This window comes from Scaptodrosophila lebanonensis, unplaced genomic scaffold, assembly GCF_003285725.1.
Source record: "Scaptodrosophila lebanonensis strain 11010-0011.00,11010-0021.00 unplaced genomic scaffold, SlebRS2 tig00001445-arrow-arrow-pilon, whole genome shotgun sequence".
Classification (NCBI taxonomy): domain Eukaryota; kingdom Metazoa; phylum Arthropoda; class Insecta; order Diptera; family Drosophilidae; genus Scaptodrosophila; species Scaptodrosophila lebanonensis.
Window position 1 is genome coordinate 59268 of NW_022060757.1, and position 17933 is coordinate 77200.

General features: G+C 49.7%; 2 protein-coding genes across 2 annotated transcripts; both read left to right on the forward strand.

The window, feature by feature from the left end:
* Window positions 1-469: 469 nt before the first annotated feature.
* LOC115633566 (angiomotin-like) lies at window positions 470-5200 on the forward strand. Its single transcript, XM_030531024.1, has 4 exons — window positions 470-479; window positions 646-1025; window positions 4943-5149; window positions 5195-5200. The coding sequence occupies exons 1-4, from the start codon at window positions 470-472 to the stop codon at window positions 5198-5200; spliced, it is 603 nt and encodes a 200-aa protein (XP_030386884.1).
* Window positions 5201-10919: 5719 nt separating this feature from the next.
* Window positions 10920-17772, forward strand: LOC115633559 (trichohyalin-like). The gene is made up of 3 exons (XM_030531016.1): window positions 10920-11285; window positions 16085-16489; window positions 17767-17772. Exons 1-3 carry the CDS (start codon window positions 10920-10922, stop codon window positions 17770-17772), a joined length of 777 nt encoding a protein of 258 aa, XP_030386876.1.
* Window positions 17773-17933: the final 161 nt, after the last annotated feature.

Here is a 17933-nt window from a genome sequence, read left to right on the forward strand (position 1 = left end):
TCAAACATTTTTACTAATTGCACAAATTGCTTTATTAGTCCTTGAATCAGCTGTTGCTATAATTCAATCATATGTATTTGCTGTACTTAGAACTTTTTATTCTAGAGAAGTTAATTAATATACTGTTATTTGTTGGATACCTCGGCACTTTGGGGTGCCTAATTTATTTCAGCATACTCTGGCCGGCGAGCATACCCGCGGCAGAGTAACAACGTTACAAGTGGCGCCCGAGCAGGGACTCCAAAGAAGTTTGAGGTTAGATCCGACCAAGTAGGGAAGAGAGCGTGGACCTACGATGCTACGAACGAGCTGGGTACGTGTGCTGCGGAAGGAAGAGCTCAGCGCGGTGATGCGCTAGTTCGAAATCGAGGAGACCGGCAACGTGGAGGCGTTGCGGTCGCGGCTTTCCACGTTCGTGAAGTCGGCCAAAGAAGAGTACCGACCCCGCCTAGCGGCATATCACGAAAACATGTCGTCGCGTACCGCGGCGGCAGGCCAGTTGAGCCCGGTGCCCGGCGGACGGCTGGGAGTCCCGAAACAAGAGGACGTACCGGAGGGGCTGCTCGCCGTGACAGAGGCAAACACGACACCAGCCGTGGTCCCGGTGCGAGCTGCACCCAACGTGGACGACATCGCTAACTCCAGCGACAGTGCCGACCATTTCGGTAGCGGTCGCGGCCTCGCCTGAAGCTGCCGCAGCCAAGCCCACGGCAGCCTCAGCGACGCCAACAGTGGCTCCAGTGCCCTCAACGGTAGACCTGGCACAAGCAATTGCCGATTCGATGACAGTTGCGTTGGCGCAGTACACCCACCGGTTGGCCCAGACCATGGAGGATGGTTTCCAGAAACTGTTGAGCCAGATCTGCGCGTCCACCGCGTTTGCTGCTCCTGCTGGTGATGCACCTGACGAAGATGACCCAACAGCACCAACTCCAGCGCCGCCGCTCGCGAGTGCGCAGGCGGTGGCAGAACAACATGCGCCAACATCAGCCGAACGAGACAGACGATCCGCGCTGCAGACACAGGTAGCCCAGTGGGGCGTCCGATTTGACGGCAGCGGGGACCCAAGAACGTTCCTCCGGGATCTGGAAGATAAGGCAGAGATGAGCAACGTGCGATTAGATGAGTTGGTGACCGTGTTACCGGAAGTCCTGGTTGGCGAGGCGAAGGAGTGGGAGTGGTCAAGACGCAATTTGGCACAACGGTGGGCCGAGTTCCGCCAAGACCTACTAAATGAGTATCCAGCGGGTCCCCACATAGAAGAGCGCCGGCGGGAAGCATACAGCCGGGTCCAGGGCGCATCAGAGGGCCCTATCGAGTATGTCCGAGCGATGCAACGACTGATGCGCGGCGCGGAGATGACTGCAGAGGAGCAGCTGAGACTTGTCCACGCCAACGGGCTACCAGAAATACGCGCCAATCTCCGCCTGGCAGGCGAAGAAGTGAGCTCACTCCATGGGTACGTACAGGCGGCACAGGGCGTGTACCAAGCAGTCTTAGCACGGTCACAGGCGGCCGGCAATGATGAGACGAACGCAACACACCCTACGCCGATCCCACAGACGGTGGCGGTTGGCCCAGCGGACACGCATCGTCGCCCTCCCATCTGCAGACGTTGCGGGATGGGAGCGCACAGTATGGACGCGTGCCCAAACTCTCAACAGTTCTACTATTGGGACTGTGGTAAGATAGGGGTGCGTGCGAACGAATGCTGCCGACGCGCGACGGGAAACGCCAGGGGGGCTCGTCCCACATCAACAGCCGGCGAGCTCACGCAGGCAAATTCCAATTAACAACGACACGCAGGGTAGCGGCCGCGCTATCAGTAGACTGTGATGGTGTACTGGTAGAGGCGGTCGTGGACACCGGAGCGACACGCAGCTTCGCGAGTCCGAGGCTGGCGCAACGCCTGCGGGCGCCAGATGGAGAAAATGTACGGTCCGTGAGCGTGACTGTGTCCATGGCTGACGGGACACAGAAGACGGTCCGTGAGGAAACGAAGGCGACGGTCACGGTGGGCGACAGTCGTGTAGTACTGCCGCTGCTCACACTCCCCGGATGCATAGATGAGCTCACATTGGGACTGGATTACGTCCAAATGGCCAACGGGGCGGTGACTGTGGGCGGCCAAACTGTAGAACTGCGAACGAACGATCCACAGCCACGCAGACGGCAGAGGCGAAATCGCAGAGCCCGACATGCAGCCTTGGTGACAAGCGAACAGGTGGGGCTCACTATAGCCGCCCACCTAACGGAGCAGCAGAACCAGACGGCCGCCAAGTTCATCGAGGGGGAACTGGCAAGCTTTGAGAGCATCTCAGGAGTCTCGTCGGCGGCGGTGCACACAATCCGGATGAAAGACGAGCGTCCCATCAAACAGCGGTACTACCCCCGGAATCCGGCCATGCAGGCAGTGATCAATCAAGAAGTCGACGAATTGCTGGCAAAGGGCTGCATCGAGCAATCCGATAGTGCCTACAGCGCACCTATCGTGTTGGTGCGCAAGAAGACAGGCGCCTGGAGGATGTGCATCGACTACCGACAGCTGAACGAACGCTCAGAACCAGATGCGTACCCAATTCCGCGGATCCAGCACATTTTGGAGCAGCTGCGCCAGGCCAAATACATAAGTAGCATCGATTTGCGGAATGGGTACTGGCAGATTCCGATGGAGCGTGAAAGCCAGCGATATACAGCATTCACGGTGCCAGGACGCGGGCTGTTCCAGTGGCGTGTGATGCCGTTCGGCCTGCATTCTTCGCCCGCAACATTCCAGAGGGCGTTGGACAGCGTCATCGGCCCGGACATGGCACCGCACGCGTTTGCATACCTCGACGACATAGTGGTGGTCGGCAGGACGTTCGAGGAACACTTGAGCAACTTGCGCGAGGTGTTCCGGCGACTGCGGGCGGCCAATCTGCGAATAAATCGAGATAAGTGCGAATTCTTTCGTAAATCCATTAGGTACCTGGGGCATCTAGTGACGGAGGCGGGCATCCAAACGGATCCGGAGAAGGTAGCAGCTATCCACGAGCTGAAGCCGCCATCAAATCTGAAACAATTGCGGCAGTACATTGGAATGGCCTCGTGGTATCGACGCTTCGTACCAAATTTCGCCACAACGGTTGGGCCCCTTACCGAACTGTTGAAGAAGGGCCACAAGTGGAGTTGGGGAAAACAGCAGCAGGAGGCATTCCAGTGTATCCAGAAGCAGTTGATGGAAGCTCCGGTGTTGCCGTGCCCCGATTTCTCTCGACGTTTCTGCCTACAGACGGACGCCAGCGAGTGTGGGCTGGGCGCGGTTCTGACGCAAGACATAGACGGCCACGAACACGTAATTTCCTAGTGCCTCGCAATTGTTTGGGGAATCCGAAAACTGCGACACTATTTGGAAGGCTACCATTTCACTGTCGTGACCGATCACTTGGCGTTGCGTTGGCTCAACTCGATTGAGAGCCCCACCGGCCGCATCGCACGTTGGGCTTTGGAGCTGCAGCAGTACACCGATGTCCAGTACCGAAAAGGAGCCTTGAATGTGGTGGCCGACGCACTGCCACGACAACCACGCGAGGTGATCGGCCGTGCACACGTGGAGTCAGAGGCAGCACCAACTTGTAAATGGTTACAGCGGCTGACGGCAGCGGTGTTGGAGAGTCCCAGCAAGTACCCAGATTACGCCATACAGAACGACAGGCTGTACCGCCGCATCGCCCACGTGCTAGGAGAAGATGAGGTGTCACCATGGAGGCTATGCGTGGCCGCGCCTCTACGACAGGAGGTGCTGAGGGAATGCCACGACGACGCAACGGCGGGCCATATGGGAGTACGCCGAACCTGTGCACGCGTTCCAGACCGATACCACTGGCCTGGTCTGTATCGCGACGTAGCGAAGTATGTGCACCAGTGCCTGTTGTGCCAACGCTATAAAGCCAGCAACAGCTGACGGCAGGCAAGATGCACTTCAAACCAGCGGAGGCAGCGTGGGACGTCGTCTGCGCCGATTTTGTGGGGCCGCTGCCGCGATCCAAACGAGGCAACGCGTATCTACTGGTCCTGGTCGATAAGTTCAGTAAATGGGCAGAACTGGTCCCCATCCGCAAGGCGACGGCAGCGGCAGTGAAGCTGGCTTTGCGAGAGCGGATTCTGGCAGGGTTTGGCACACCAAGAAAGCTCATTACAGACAATGGAGCCCAGTTTACGAGCAATACAGCATACAGCAACAACTGACGGCACCATACACACCTCAGGAGAATCCCACGGAGCGGACCAATAGAACGGTCAAAACATTGATTGCTCAGCTGGCGGACGGGCAGCACAACACGTGGGACGAACAACTGCCGGAAGCACAATTGGCCATTAATACAGCAATTTCAGACGCAACGGGCTACTCACCGGCTTTCATCCTATTTGGGAGAGAACCACGGCATCCACACACACTGTACAGCAGGGATCCTGACGCCCCTGAGGCAGCACCAGGTAGTCCCGAAACACACGCGACGCTGCTACAGTTTGTTGCCCGTATAGCAAGAAGAAACCAAGGGGTGGCCAGCGAGGATCAGGCATGCCAGTACAATCTGCGGAGACGCGAGTGGCGACCCAAACTGGGCGGCGAGTTGCTCGTGCGACAGCATCACCTGTCCAACGCAGCCGAGCAGTTTGCGGCCAAGCTGGCGCCTCGCTTCGATGGACCATTCACGGTGCGAGCATTTATATCCCCAGTCATAGTGCGTGTACAACCAGTGGCGGGCGGCAGAGGTAGAACGGCACATGTGCGGGATCTAAAAGCGGTGAATGCGGTGAAGACAGCGAAGCCGACGAAGGCAGCGACGACAGAGGCAGCGTTAGTATGGTCACCAGGACCACGCCACCGACAGCTTCACAGCAGCCACAGCAGTCCATTGCTCAGCGACCACAACAGCAGCCGCAACACCAATCTCCGCAGCCACAGCGGCAGTCCGGGCAACAAAATCGGCCATGTCAACGAACACGACGACAGCAGCCGCGGTCGCAGCAGCCGCACGACAGCCTCGACAGCAGTTATAGCAACCAGGGCCCTAGCGGCCACACCGACAGCAGCAACAGCAATACAACCGGCGTCCACCCAAGCGGGAGCGGCAAAGTGGCCGTTCTGGCCGAAGAAGATGCCCATGTAAGCCTAAAACATAATTAGATAAAACTTGTTGTTACGTTCCAGGCCTGATGAAGCGACATGAATTACCACACCAGTCGAGATACCAAAACAGCGCCAAATATGCCAGGGGCACCGCGGATGGACAAGGACCGGGCGATCAGCTGGACAAACACGACGAAAAGGAGGTTGGGCACAACGCAGAAAAATAGCCCAGGACCGGAAGCCAAGCACAACATAAACATGTGGGCGGTGATTTCGAGTTGCCAGAGCGACAGGTGGCCGTCGATAAAGTGTTATCGTGGAGATGCGATAAGTGGCAGCACCGGCCACTATCGCATCAGTCTGCGAGTGGTAACACCGACGATAGACCGCCGGGCATGTGTAGTACTGGCAAACCGCGAGAGTTGGCAGCGCTAACAAAACAGCTGTCACAACAAGATTACACGAGGAGACCGGCGCGTCGGAAAATTTGGAGAAAATAATATAAATTAAAAAAAAAAAAGCGACGAAACATGGACGCGGACAGGGGCTATGGGGACCTGGAAGAGTGGCGCAGGCTCCAGAAACAAATGGCATTCGATCGGGACCCCCGGAACTTCGAGTTCCGGGCGCCCGCCCGAGCAAGATCACCGACGCCGACAGGCAACCGACGTCGCCGCCGTGGGCACCGCGGGGGCCGTCGAGCGCGAGAGCGACGCCAACGGGTACAACAGGCGCGGCTGGAGGAGCAGCAGCGAGAGCGACGCCAACGGGCGCAACAGGCGCGGCTGGAGGAGCAGCAGCGAGAGGAGAGGCTACGGCTGGAGGAGCAGCAGCGGGATGAGAGGCTGCGGCGTCGGGAGCAGCGACAAGGCGAGCGGCGCGAAGAGCAGCAGCGGGTGAGAAGGGCCATGCGAGACGTGGAGGCGCGCCTGGCGTACGCCAGATGCCTGCAGGAGCTGCAATGGCTGCATAGGGGGTCGCGGGTGGACAGCCGCGGGTCCCCTGGCCAGTGTTTGTGGCGTGGGGCAGAGAGCCCGATGGCACAGCGAGCGAGCAGCCGATGGTCGTGCTGGAGAGGTGCGGCGGCTCCACAAAGCCCCTCGCTTGGGCAATGTTTTCACCGGCGGAGGCGCATGGCTTGCGGCGGATGGCCGAAGAAGGAAGGATCCCGATGGAGGCGTTGGCAGCCACCCCCCTCAACCGGATCGTGTTCCGCTCAGGAAGGGGGGACGTGTAATGACGCGTTGCGTAGCGAGCAGCCGCGCGTCATTACGAGTAGTTGTAAGCGAACAAGTATTTTGTAAGGATTAGGGAGTCACGAAGGCGAGTAATTTTAAGTTCAGCTAGTTTTTAGTTCTTCTTTTGGTCTCGCCCAACACGCACTGAAGCGCGAGCTGCATTTTTGTTATTTTGGATTAATTAAAGACACGTGGAGAAGTTTTGGCATACCGCCCTCTTTTTATTTGTTGGACACCTCGGCACTTTGGGGTGCCTAATTTACCAATTTATTTCAGCATACTCTGGCCGGCGAGCATACCCTCGGCAGAGTAACAACGTTACATGATGATACAGATCGGTATAACTGTTTTACTAGCGACTGATACTAATGTTTTTATCTTTGTGCTCTCGATGCACTTATGCTTATCACTAGATATATTTATGCATGAATTATTGCTTTTTCTTTAAACCGGAATACTCTGATATCATATTTCATTGTTTTGAGGAATCAAACTTATATCGCAATTATGAATTACTCTTGCTTATGCAGAATAACTTTGGTTTATCAACTCTTTTGTACTATTGATGAATTTTAACCTTTAATTTTAGTTTGATTATGTTTTTCTTTTGTTTACGTTATGATTACTTGAATTTTATAAATGGAAAAGAATGAAATTTAATTGGAATTTAGTATTTTTCATTATATATTGAATAAAATAACTATGACTTTGAATTTAATATATTTTTCCTAATGTAAAGGGATAAGGCAGGCGAAGTAGCCTCTTCTTGGGATTTTTCATAAAATAACGCACAATGGAAAAATCATTGGTAGAGTGGGTTGAGAGCGTATCAACCACACCATCTGGTATTGCTGTTTCCTAATACATTTTCCGATTCTTTTCATTATCTTTCTTTTTTCTTTTTTTGACTGTTAGCCTATTGCAAGTGCCGCCCCAACTCTCTCTTTTTTTCTATGTTCCAGGCATAGGGATCTCTATAAATTAATTATGTATTATGGGTGTTGATGGAGTGTACGGTCAAGAACCCTCCCACAGGCTGTTTTTCTAGCCGCAGTCAAGGTATCCCGCACCGACCCTCTCCCCCAACAACGTCAGCCCATAGAATGTGTATGGTTGTACATTATACTTGTCTTATTGTGTGTACATTACACCTCTGTACATTAAAGAATTTGGCATGCAACCTCATCTGTTCTCACCTTACATAAATTTGTTGCGAACAACGGTGGATACAAGAAAACTGCGTACGGCTGTACAACGGCACTACGACTTCTCACGACTACTTATGACGGCTGACTACTGACTGCTTATATGACGGTTGATGACTGACTGCTTGAAACGACCGTTTACAACTGACTCCTTCCGACGACGGCTGACAACTCACTACTGATGTCGATCTTCCTCTTCTACTATGCCATTCTCCTGTGTGCGCTTTGCCAATATCACCACTGCCCATCTGCCTATCTTACACTCGGCCATCCTGCACTAGTCATCGGTCCCCGATGACCATGGGTCCTCGTTGTTCACCGCATACCTCCAAAGCTTCATGTTATCAGAGCTTGTGGCCGTGCTTATTGGTCCTTCAACATTTGCTGCTTTTCGCACCTCGTAGCGCCCGTTTCTTTTAACTTTTGTTACCTCATATGGGCCAAGGTACTCGCTCGCCAACTTCCTTCCTGCTACAAATTGCGTACGACGGATTGCCACCAAATCGCCGATATGGTATCCGTATTCGCTTTTACGCTTCTTATGGTACTGTTTTTTATAATTTTTTCGCAGCTTGTCGTAATAATTGCCTTTCGTTGTCAAAATTAGCAACCTTTTCTTCTTCGAGCATTTCCACAATTCGGTTATCTGCAGAGTTGTGCATCTTTACGCCAAACATTATCTCAAAAGGTGATCTTTTAGTAGCAACGTGGACTGTGGAGTTTATGGATTTTTGGACTATCGGCACGTATTTGAACCATTTGGCTGGTTGCTCCGAGGACAACTTCGATATAATTGCCAGCTCGGAACGGTTTACTCGTTCTATCTGACCGTTTCCGCGGGGAACTCCTGTGGTACTCCAAACGTGGCCGATAGTATTTGAATCAGCATACTGCTTAAATGCGTCCGCTGTGAATGCTGTGCCCCGATCACTGATAATACGGATTGGATTTCCGAATACTGCGGCCCATTCGCTAAGCTTCTTAACCACTTCTTCGCTTGTTGTTGTTTTGGTCGGGTATAACCATACGAATTTGGTAAACCCATCCACCATGGCAAATATATACTTGTACTGCTTCGCAGTGGAGTCCATTGGGCCAAGATGATCCACGTGCAGCGTGTGTAACGGGAGTACGACTTTTTCTATAACATGAAGGAAACCTTCTTTCTTGCCAACCTTTTTGTTGTGCACAATGCACTGTACGCAATTATTTATAACATGTGCAACTTTGTTCTCCAGGTGAGGGATCCAGTAAGTCTGCTGGATTGTATGCATTGTCTTTTGTACAGCAAAATGTCCAATGTTATGCGCGTTCAGTATGATCTCCTTTTCCATCAGTTTTGGCACCACCAGTACATCAACTCCATTCGCTACTTTAAATAACAAACTGCCTTTTATTTTGAAGTTCTCATAGGGACGGATGGAGAGAATATCATAGATCGCCTTGACCATAGGATCCTTCTGCTGCGACGCCCTTATGCGTGCTGTTAACTCCGAAGATACCATCATGACTTGCAGTGGGTAGCGGCTAAGACAGTCTACATGCTTCAGTCGCTCTCCTGCACGGTGTTCTACGTTGAATTGAAAATCTTGCAAATATACGACCCATTGAGCAACGTCTCGTGGTACATCGTTTTTGTTAAGGGTCTGTTTAAATGCGGCGCAGTCCGTAACCAGCTTGAACGACACGCCAAGTAAATAATGGCGATACTTCTTAACTGCTAGATATATTGCCTTCGCCTCCTGTATGTAGCTATGCTTGCGAGACTCTGCATCCGATGACTTCTTACTCCAGAATGAAACAGGGTGCAATTGACCATCAAACCATTGCATTAAAGCCGCTGCAAAGCCGTCCTTCGATGCATCGGTATGCAATTCCGTTTTTGCCTCTCTGTTGTACAGTCGCAGTATTGGTTCTTCTATGAGGGCCTCTTTTAAGTTACGAAAAGCTAGCAACTCGTCAGGTCCCATTTTGAAATGTACACTTTTTCGCAACAAATCTGTGAGCGGTTTTGCTATCTGAGAGTACTTCCGTATGAATCTGCGAAAAAATCCTGTCAGACCAAGAAATGATTATACTCCTCTGATATTTTTCGGCACTGGAAACTTGCTGACGGCATCTGTCTTCTCCTTGCCCGGCTTAATTCGTCCCTCTTCAACTGTGTGTCCCAGGAAATTAATCGATGTTTGCAGAAAACGGCATTTTCTCCAATTTATTTGTAAGGCGTTTGCAGCTGCAGTGTCAAATACTCTTTTCATCTTGCTGAGACACTCTTCCGGCGTCTTTGCGTGTATTATTATGTCGTCCATATATAAATCCATCACATCTTCGCTTAGTAAACCTTGGAACACGTGTTTTACAAATCGTATGAAAACAGCCGGTGAATTACAAAAGCCAAAAGGTGCTCTGTTGAATTCATAGAGACCATCCTTAGTAACAAATGCAGTATACTTCTTGCTGTTTTCCTCGACCAAGACGTGGAAAAAAACCGTTCTGTAAATCCATTGAAGTGAAGTACCGCGCCTTCTGCAGCTTTTCCAAACGTCATCAATGATGGGAACCAGAAAACAGTCCTTCAGAACCATTTGATTAAGCTTGCGAAAATCGACACAAGCTCTGTTGCTTCCATCCTTTTTCTTCACAACGACGATACGGCTTGCAATATTTGAAGAAGAAGGTCGTATGATTTCTGCCTTGAGCCACTCATCGATTTGTTTTTTTACTGCTTCAGCTTCAGCAAATGCAATACGACTTGGGGAGTGTTGAAACGGCATGATGTTTTCATCTGGAACGATTTTCAGCATGACATCAGTTTCTGCAGCAGTCATATTGTATTCGGCTGGTTTATAGCTCTCGATCATTGTCTGCACCGCATCTTTAAACTGCGAAGGTACATGTGGATCAGTGTTTGTTTCGATTACGTTAAATATACTTATCTGATTTGGTTCGTCAGTTTCCTCCCCAAGGGGAGAAAACTTGTAGCCAGCTTCCGTTAATGTAAATCCAAACTTGCTCACGAAATCGTATCCCAGAAGTGCATCGCATTCTATGGCCCTGTCAGCCACAACGAAAAACTTATGGGCTACTTTCATGTCGTCGATCAAAACTTCGGCAATAACAAATCCAAGAGGTCGCGTTGAATTGCTTCCCAAGCCACGTAGAGTAGAAAAATATATTGTGACGTCAGCGCCCGTATCGACCAGCCCTTGCACCTCAATGTTGTTGACCATAAGCTTCTTTAAGCGTTTTGCCTGATAGACCATGTTGACACTTCTCTCTGCTTTACATTCTTTTGACATGTGGCCGCTTTTATTACATCGGAAGCATTTAAGATCGGCCCTGCAATCTTCGGCCCGACGAAACATGGACGCGGACAGGGGCTACGGGGACCTGGAAGAGTGGCGCAGGCTCCAGAAACAAATGGCATTCGATCGGGACCCCCGGAACTTCCAGTTCCGGGCGCCCGCCCGAGCAAGATCACCGACGCCGGCAGGCAACCGACGTCGCCGCCGTGGGCACCGCGGGGGCCGTCGAGCGCGAGAGCGACGCCAACGGGTACAACAGGCGCGGCTGGAGGAGCAGCAGCGAGAGCGACGCCAACGGGCGCAACAGGCGCGGCTGGAGGAGCAGCAGCGAGAGGAGAGGCTACGGCTGGAGGAGCAGCAGCGGGATGAGAGGCTGCGGCGTCGGGAGCAGCGACAAGGCGAGCGGCGCGAAGATCAGCAGCGGGTGAGAAGGGCCATGCGAGACGTGGAGGCGCGCCTGGCGTACGCCAGATGCCTGCAGGAGCTGCAATGGCTGCATAGGGGGTCGCGGGTGGACAGCCGCGGGTCCCCTGGCCAGTGTTTGTGGCGTGGGGCAGAGAGCCCGATGGCACAGCGAGCGAGCAGCCGATGGTCGTGCTGGAGAGGTGCGGCGGCTCCACAAAGCCCCTCGCTTGGGCAATGTTTTCACCGGCGGAGGCGCATGGCTTGCGGCGGATGGCCGAAGAAGGAAGGATCCCGATGGTGGCGTTGGCAGCCACCCCCCTCAACCGGATCGTGTTCCGCTCAGGAAGGGGGGACGTGTAATGACGCGTTGCGTAGCGAGCAGCCGCGCGTCATTACGAGTAGTTGTAAGCGAACAAGTATTTTGTAAGGATTAGGGAGTCACGAAGGCGAGTAATTTTAAGTTCAGCTAGTTTTTAGTTCTTCTTTTGGTCTCGCCCAACACGCACTGAAGCGCGAGCTGCATTTTTGTTATTTTGGATTAATTAAAGACACGTGGAGAAGTTTTGGCATACCGCCCTCTTTTTATTTGTTGGACACCTCGGCACTTTGGGGTGCCTAATTTACCAATTTATTTCAGCATACTCTGGCCGGCGAGCATACCCGCGGAAGAGTAACAACGTTACATGATGATACAGATCGGTATAACTGTTTTACTAGCGACTGATACTAATGTTTTTATCTTTGTGCTCTCGATGCACTTATGCTTATCACTAGATATATTTATGCATGAATTATTGCTTTTTCTTTAAACCGGAATACTCTGATATCATATTTCATTGTTTTGAGGAATCAAACTTATATCGCAATTATGAATTACTCTTGCTTATGCAGAATAACTTTGGTTTATCAACTCTTTTGTACTATTGATGAATTTCAACCTTTAATTTTAGTTTGATTATGTTTTTCTTTTGTTTACGTTATGATTACTTGAATTTTATAAATGGAAAAGAATGAAGTTTAATTGGAATTTAGTATTTTTCATTATATATTGAATAAAATAACTATGACTTTGAATTTAATATATTTTTCCTAATGTAAAGGGATAAGGCAGGTAGCCTCTTCTTGGGATTTTTCATAAAATAACGCACAATGGAGAGCGTATCAACCACACCATCTGGTATTGCTGTTTCCTAATACATTTTCCGATTCTTTTCATTATCTTTCTTTTTTCTTTTTTTGACTGTTAGCCTATTGCAAGTGCCGCCCCAACTCTCTCTTTTTTTCTATGTTCCAGGCATAGGGATCTCTATAAATTAATTATGTATTATGGGTGTTGATGGAGTGTACGGTCAAGAACCCTCCCACAGGCTGTTTTTCTAGCCGCAGTCAAGGTATCCCGCACCGACCCTCTCCCCCAACAACGTCAGCCCATAGAATGTGTATGGTTGTACATTATACTTGTCTTATTGTGTGTACATTACACCTCTGTACATTAAAGAATTTGGCATGCAACCTCATCTGTTCTCACCTTACATAAATTTGTTGCGAACAACGGTGGATACAAGAAAACTGCGTACGGCTGTACAACGGCACTACGACTTCTCACGACTACTTATGACGGCTGACTACTGACTGCTTATATGACGGTTGATGACTGACTGCTTGAAACGACCGTTTACAACTGACTCCTTCCGACGACGGCTGACAACTCACTACTGATGTCGATCTTCCTCTTCTACTATGCCATTCTCCTGTGTGCGCTTTGCCAATATCACCACTGCCCATCTGCCTATCTTACACTCGGCCATCCTGCACTAGTCATCGGTCCCCGATGACCATGGGTCCTCGTTGTTCACCGCATACCTCCAAAGCTTCATGTTATCAGAGCTTGTGGCCGTGCTTATTGGTCCTTCAACATTTGCTGCTTTTCGCACCTCGTAGCGCCCGTTTCTTTTAACTTTTGTTACCTCATATGGGCCAAGGTACTCGCTCGCCAACTTCCTTCCTGCTACAAATTGCGTACGACGGATTGCCACCAAATCGCCGATATGGTATCCGTATTCGCTTTTACGCTTCTTATGGTACTGTTTTTTATAATTTTTTCGCAGCTTGTCGTAATAATTGCCTTTCGTTGTCAAAATTAGCAACCATTTCTTCTTCGAGCATTTCCACAATTCGGTTATCTGCAGAGTTGTGCATCTTTACGCCAAACATTATCTCAAAAGGTGATCTTTTAGTAGCAACGTGGACTGTGGAGTTTATGGATTTTTGGACTATCGGCACGTATTTGAACCATTTGGCTGGTTGCTCCGAGGACAACTTCGATATAATTGCCAGCTCGGAACGGTTTACTCGTTCTATCTGACCGTTTCCGCGGGGAACTCCTGTGGTACTCCAAACGTGGCCGATAGTATTTGAATCAGCATACTGCTTAAATGCGTCCGCTGTGAATGCTGTGCCCCGATCACTGATAATACGGATTGGATTTCCGAATACTGCGGCCCATTCGCTAAGCTTCTTAACCACTTCTTCGCTTGTTGTTGTTTTGGTCGGGTATAACCATACGAATTTGGTAAACCCATCCACCATGGCAAATATATACTTGTACTGCTTCGCAGTGGAGTCCATTGGGCCAAGATGATGACGATGTAACGGGAGTACGACTTTTTCTATAACATGAAGGAAACCTTCTTTCTTGCCAACCTTTTTGTTGTGCACAATGCACTGTACGCAATTATTTATAACATGTGCAACTTTGTTCTCCAGGTGAGGGATCCAGTAAGTCTGCTGGATTGTATGCATTGTCTTTTGTGCAGCAAAATGTCCAATGTTATGCGCGTTCAGTATGATCTCCTTTTCCATCAGTTTTGGCACCACCAGTAAATCAACTCCATTCGCTACTTTAAATAACAAACTGCCTTTTATTTTGAAGTTCTCATAGGGACGGATGGAGAGAATATCATAGATCGCCTTGACCATAGGATCCTTCTGCTGCGACGCCCTTATGCGTGCTGTTAACTCCGAAGATACCATCATGACTTGCAGTGGGTAGCGGCTAAGACAGTCTACATGCTTCAGTCGCTCTCCTGCACGGTGTTCTACGTTGAATTGAAAATCTTGCAAATATACGACCCATTGAGCAACGTCTCGTGGTACATCGTTTTTGTTAAGGGTCTGTTTAAATGCGGCGCAGTCCGTAACCAGCTTGAACGACACGCCAAGTAAATAATGGCGATACTTCTTAACTGCTAGATATATTGCCTTCGCCTCCTGTATGTAGCTATGCTTGCGAGACTCTGCATCCGATGACTTCTTACTCCAGAATGAAACAGGGTGCAATTGACCATCAAACCATTGCATTAAAGCCGCTGCAAAGCCGTCCTTCGATGCATCGGTATGCAATTCCGTTTTTGCCTCTCTGTTGTACAGTCGCAGTATTGGTTCTTCTATGAGGGCCTCTTTTAAGTTACGAAAAGCTAGCAACTCGTCAGGTCCCATTTTGAAATGTACACTTTTTCGCAACAAATCTGTGAGCGGTTTTGCTATCTGAGAGTACTTCCGTATGAATCTGCGAAAAAATCCTGTCAGACCAAGAAATGATTATACTCCTCTGATATTTTTCGGCACTGGAAACTTGCTGACGGCATCTGTCTTCTCCTTGCCCGGCTTAATTCGTCCCTCTTCAACTGTGTGTCCCAGGAAATTAATCGATGTTTGCAGAAAACGGCATTTTCTCCAATTTATTTGTAAGGCGTTTTCAGCTGCAGTGTCAAATACTCTTTTCATCTTGCTGAGACACTCTTCCGGCGACTCTGCGTGTATTATTATGTCGTCCATATATAAATCCATCACATCTTCGCTTAGTAAACCTTGGAACACGTGTTTTACAAATCGTATGAAAACAGCCGGTGAATTACAAAAGCCAAAAGGTGCTCTGTTGAATTCATAGAGACCATCCTTAGTAACAAATGCAGTATACTTCTTGCTGTTTTCCTCGACCAAGACGTGGAAAAAACCGTTCTGTAAATCCATTGAAGTGAAGTACCGCGCCTTCTGCAGCTTTTCCAAAACGTCATCAATGATGGGAACCAGAAACAGTCCTTCAGAACCATTTGATTAAGCTTGCGAAAATCGACACAAGCTCTGTTGCTTCCATCCTTTTTCTTCACAACGACGATACGGCTTGCAATATTTGAAGAAGAAGGTCGTATGATTTCTGCCTTGAGCCACTCATCGATTTGTTTTTTTACTGCTTCAGCTTCAGCAAATGCAATACGACTTGGGGAGTGTTGAAACGGCATGATGTTTTCATCTGGAACGATTTTCAGCATGACATCAGTTTCTGCAGCAGTCATATTGTATTCGGCTGGTTTATAGCTCTCGATCATTGTCTGCACCGCATCTTTAAACTGCGAAGGTACATGTGGATCAGTGTTTGTTTCGATTACGTTAAATATACTTATCTGATTTGGTTCGTCAGTTTCCTCCCCAAGGGGAGAAAACTTGTAGCCAGCTTCCGTTAATGTAAATCCAAACTTGCTCACGAAATCGTATCCCAGAAGTGCATCGCATTCTATGGCCCTGTCAGCCACAACGAAAAACTTATGGGCTACAAATCCAAGAGGTCGCGTTGAATTGCTTCCCAAGCCACGTAGAGTAGAAAAATATATTGTGACGTCAGCGCCCGTATCGACCAGCCCTTGCACCTCAATGTTGTTGACCATAAGCTTCTTTAAGCGTTTTGCCTGATAGACCATGTTGACACTTCTCTCTGCTTTACATTCTTTTGACATGTGGCCGCTTTTATTACATCGGAAGCATTTAAGATCGGCCCTGCAATCTTCGGCCCGACGAAACATGGACGCGGACAGGGGCTACGGGGACCTGGAAGAGTGGCGCAGGCTCCAGAAACAAATGGCATTCGATCGGGACCCCCGGAACTTCCAGTTCCGGGCGCCCGCCCGAGCAAGATCACCGACGCCGGCAGGCAACCGACGTCGCCGCCGTGGGCACCGCGGGGGCCGTCGAGCGCGAGAGCGACGCCAACGGGTACAACAGGCGCGGCTGGAGGAGCAGCAGCGAGAGCGACGCCAACGGGCGCAACAGGCGCGGCTGGAGGAGCAGCAGCGAGAGGAGAGGCTACGGCTGGAGGAGCAGCAGCGGGATGAGAGGCTGCGGCGTCGGGAGCAGCGACAAGGCGAGCGGCGCGAAGATCAGCAGCGGGTGAGAAGGGCCATGCGAGACGTGGAGGCGCGCCTGGCGTACGCCAGATGCCTGCAGGAGCTGCAATGGCTGCATAGGGGGTCGCGGGTGGACAGCCGCGGGTCCCCTGGCCAGTGTTTGTGGCGTGGGGCAGAGAGCCCGATGGCACAGCGAGCGAGCAGCCGATGGTCGTGCTGGAGAGGTGCGGCGGCTCCACAAAGCCCCTCGCTTGGGCAATGTTTTCACCGGCGGAGGCGCATGGCTTGCGGCGGATGGCCGAAGAAGGAAGGATCCCGATGGTGGCGTTGGCAGCCACCCCCCTCAACCGGATCGTGTTCCGCTCAGGAAGGGGGGACGTGTAATGACGCGTTGCGTAGCGAGCAGCCGCGCGTCATTACGAGTAGTTGTAAGCGAACAAGTATTTTGTAAGGATTAGGGAGTCACGAAGGCGAGTAATTTTAAGTTCAGCTAGTTTTTAGTTCTTCTTTTGGTCTCGCCCAACACGCACTGAAGCGCGAGCTGCATTTTTGTTATTTTGGATTAATTAAAGACACGTGGAGAAGTTTTGGCATACCGCCCTCTTTTTATTTGTTGGACACCTCGGCACTTTGGGGTGCCTAATTTACCAATTTATTTCAGCATACTCTGGCCGGCGAGCATACCCGCGGAAGAGTAACAACGTTACATGATGATACAGATCGGTATAACTGTTTTACTAGCGACTGATACTAATGTTTTTATCTTTGTGCTCTCGATGCACTTATGCTTATCACTAGATATATTTATGCATGAATTATTGCTTTTTCTTTAAACCGGAATACTCTGATATCATATTTCATTGTTTTGAATTACTCTTGCTTATGCAGAATAACTTTGGTTTATCAACTCTTTTGTACTATTGATGAATTTTAACCCTTAATTTTAGTTTGATTATGTTTTTCTTTTGTTTACGTTATGATTACTTGAATTTTATAAATGGAAAAGAATGAAGTTTAATTGGAATTTAGTATTTTTCATTATATATTGAATAAAATAACTATGACTTTGAATTTAATATATTTTTCCTAATGTAAAGGGATAAGGCAGGCGAAGTAGCCTCTTCTTGGGATTTTTCATAAAATAACGCACAATGGAAAAATCATTGGTAGAGTGGGTAGAGAGCGTATCAACCACACCATCTGGTATTGCTGTTTCCTAATACATTTTCCGATTCTTTTCATTATCTTTCTTTTTTCTTTTTTTGACTGTTAGCCTATTGCAAGTGCCGCCCCAACTCTCTCTTTTTTTCTATGTTCCAGGCATAGGGATCTCTATAAATTAATTATGTATTATGGGTGTTGATGGAGTGTACGGTCAAGAACCCTCCCACAGGCTGTTTTTCTAGCCGCAGTCAAGGTATCCTGCACCGACCCTCTCCCCCAACAACGTCAGCCCATAGAATGTGTATGGTTGTACATTATACTTG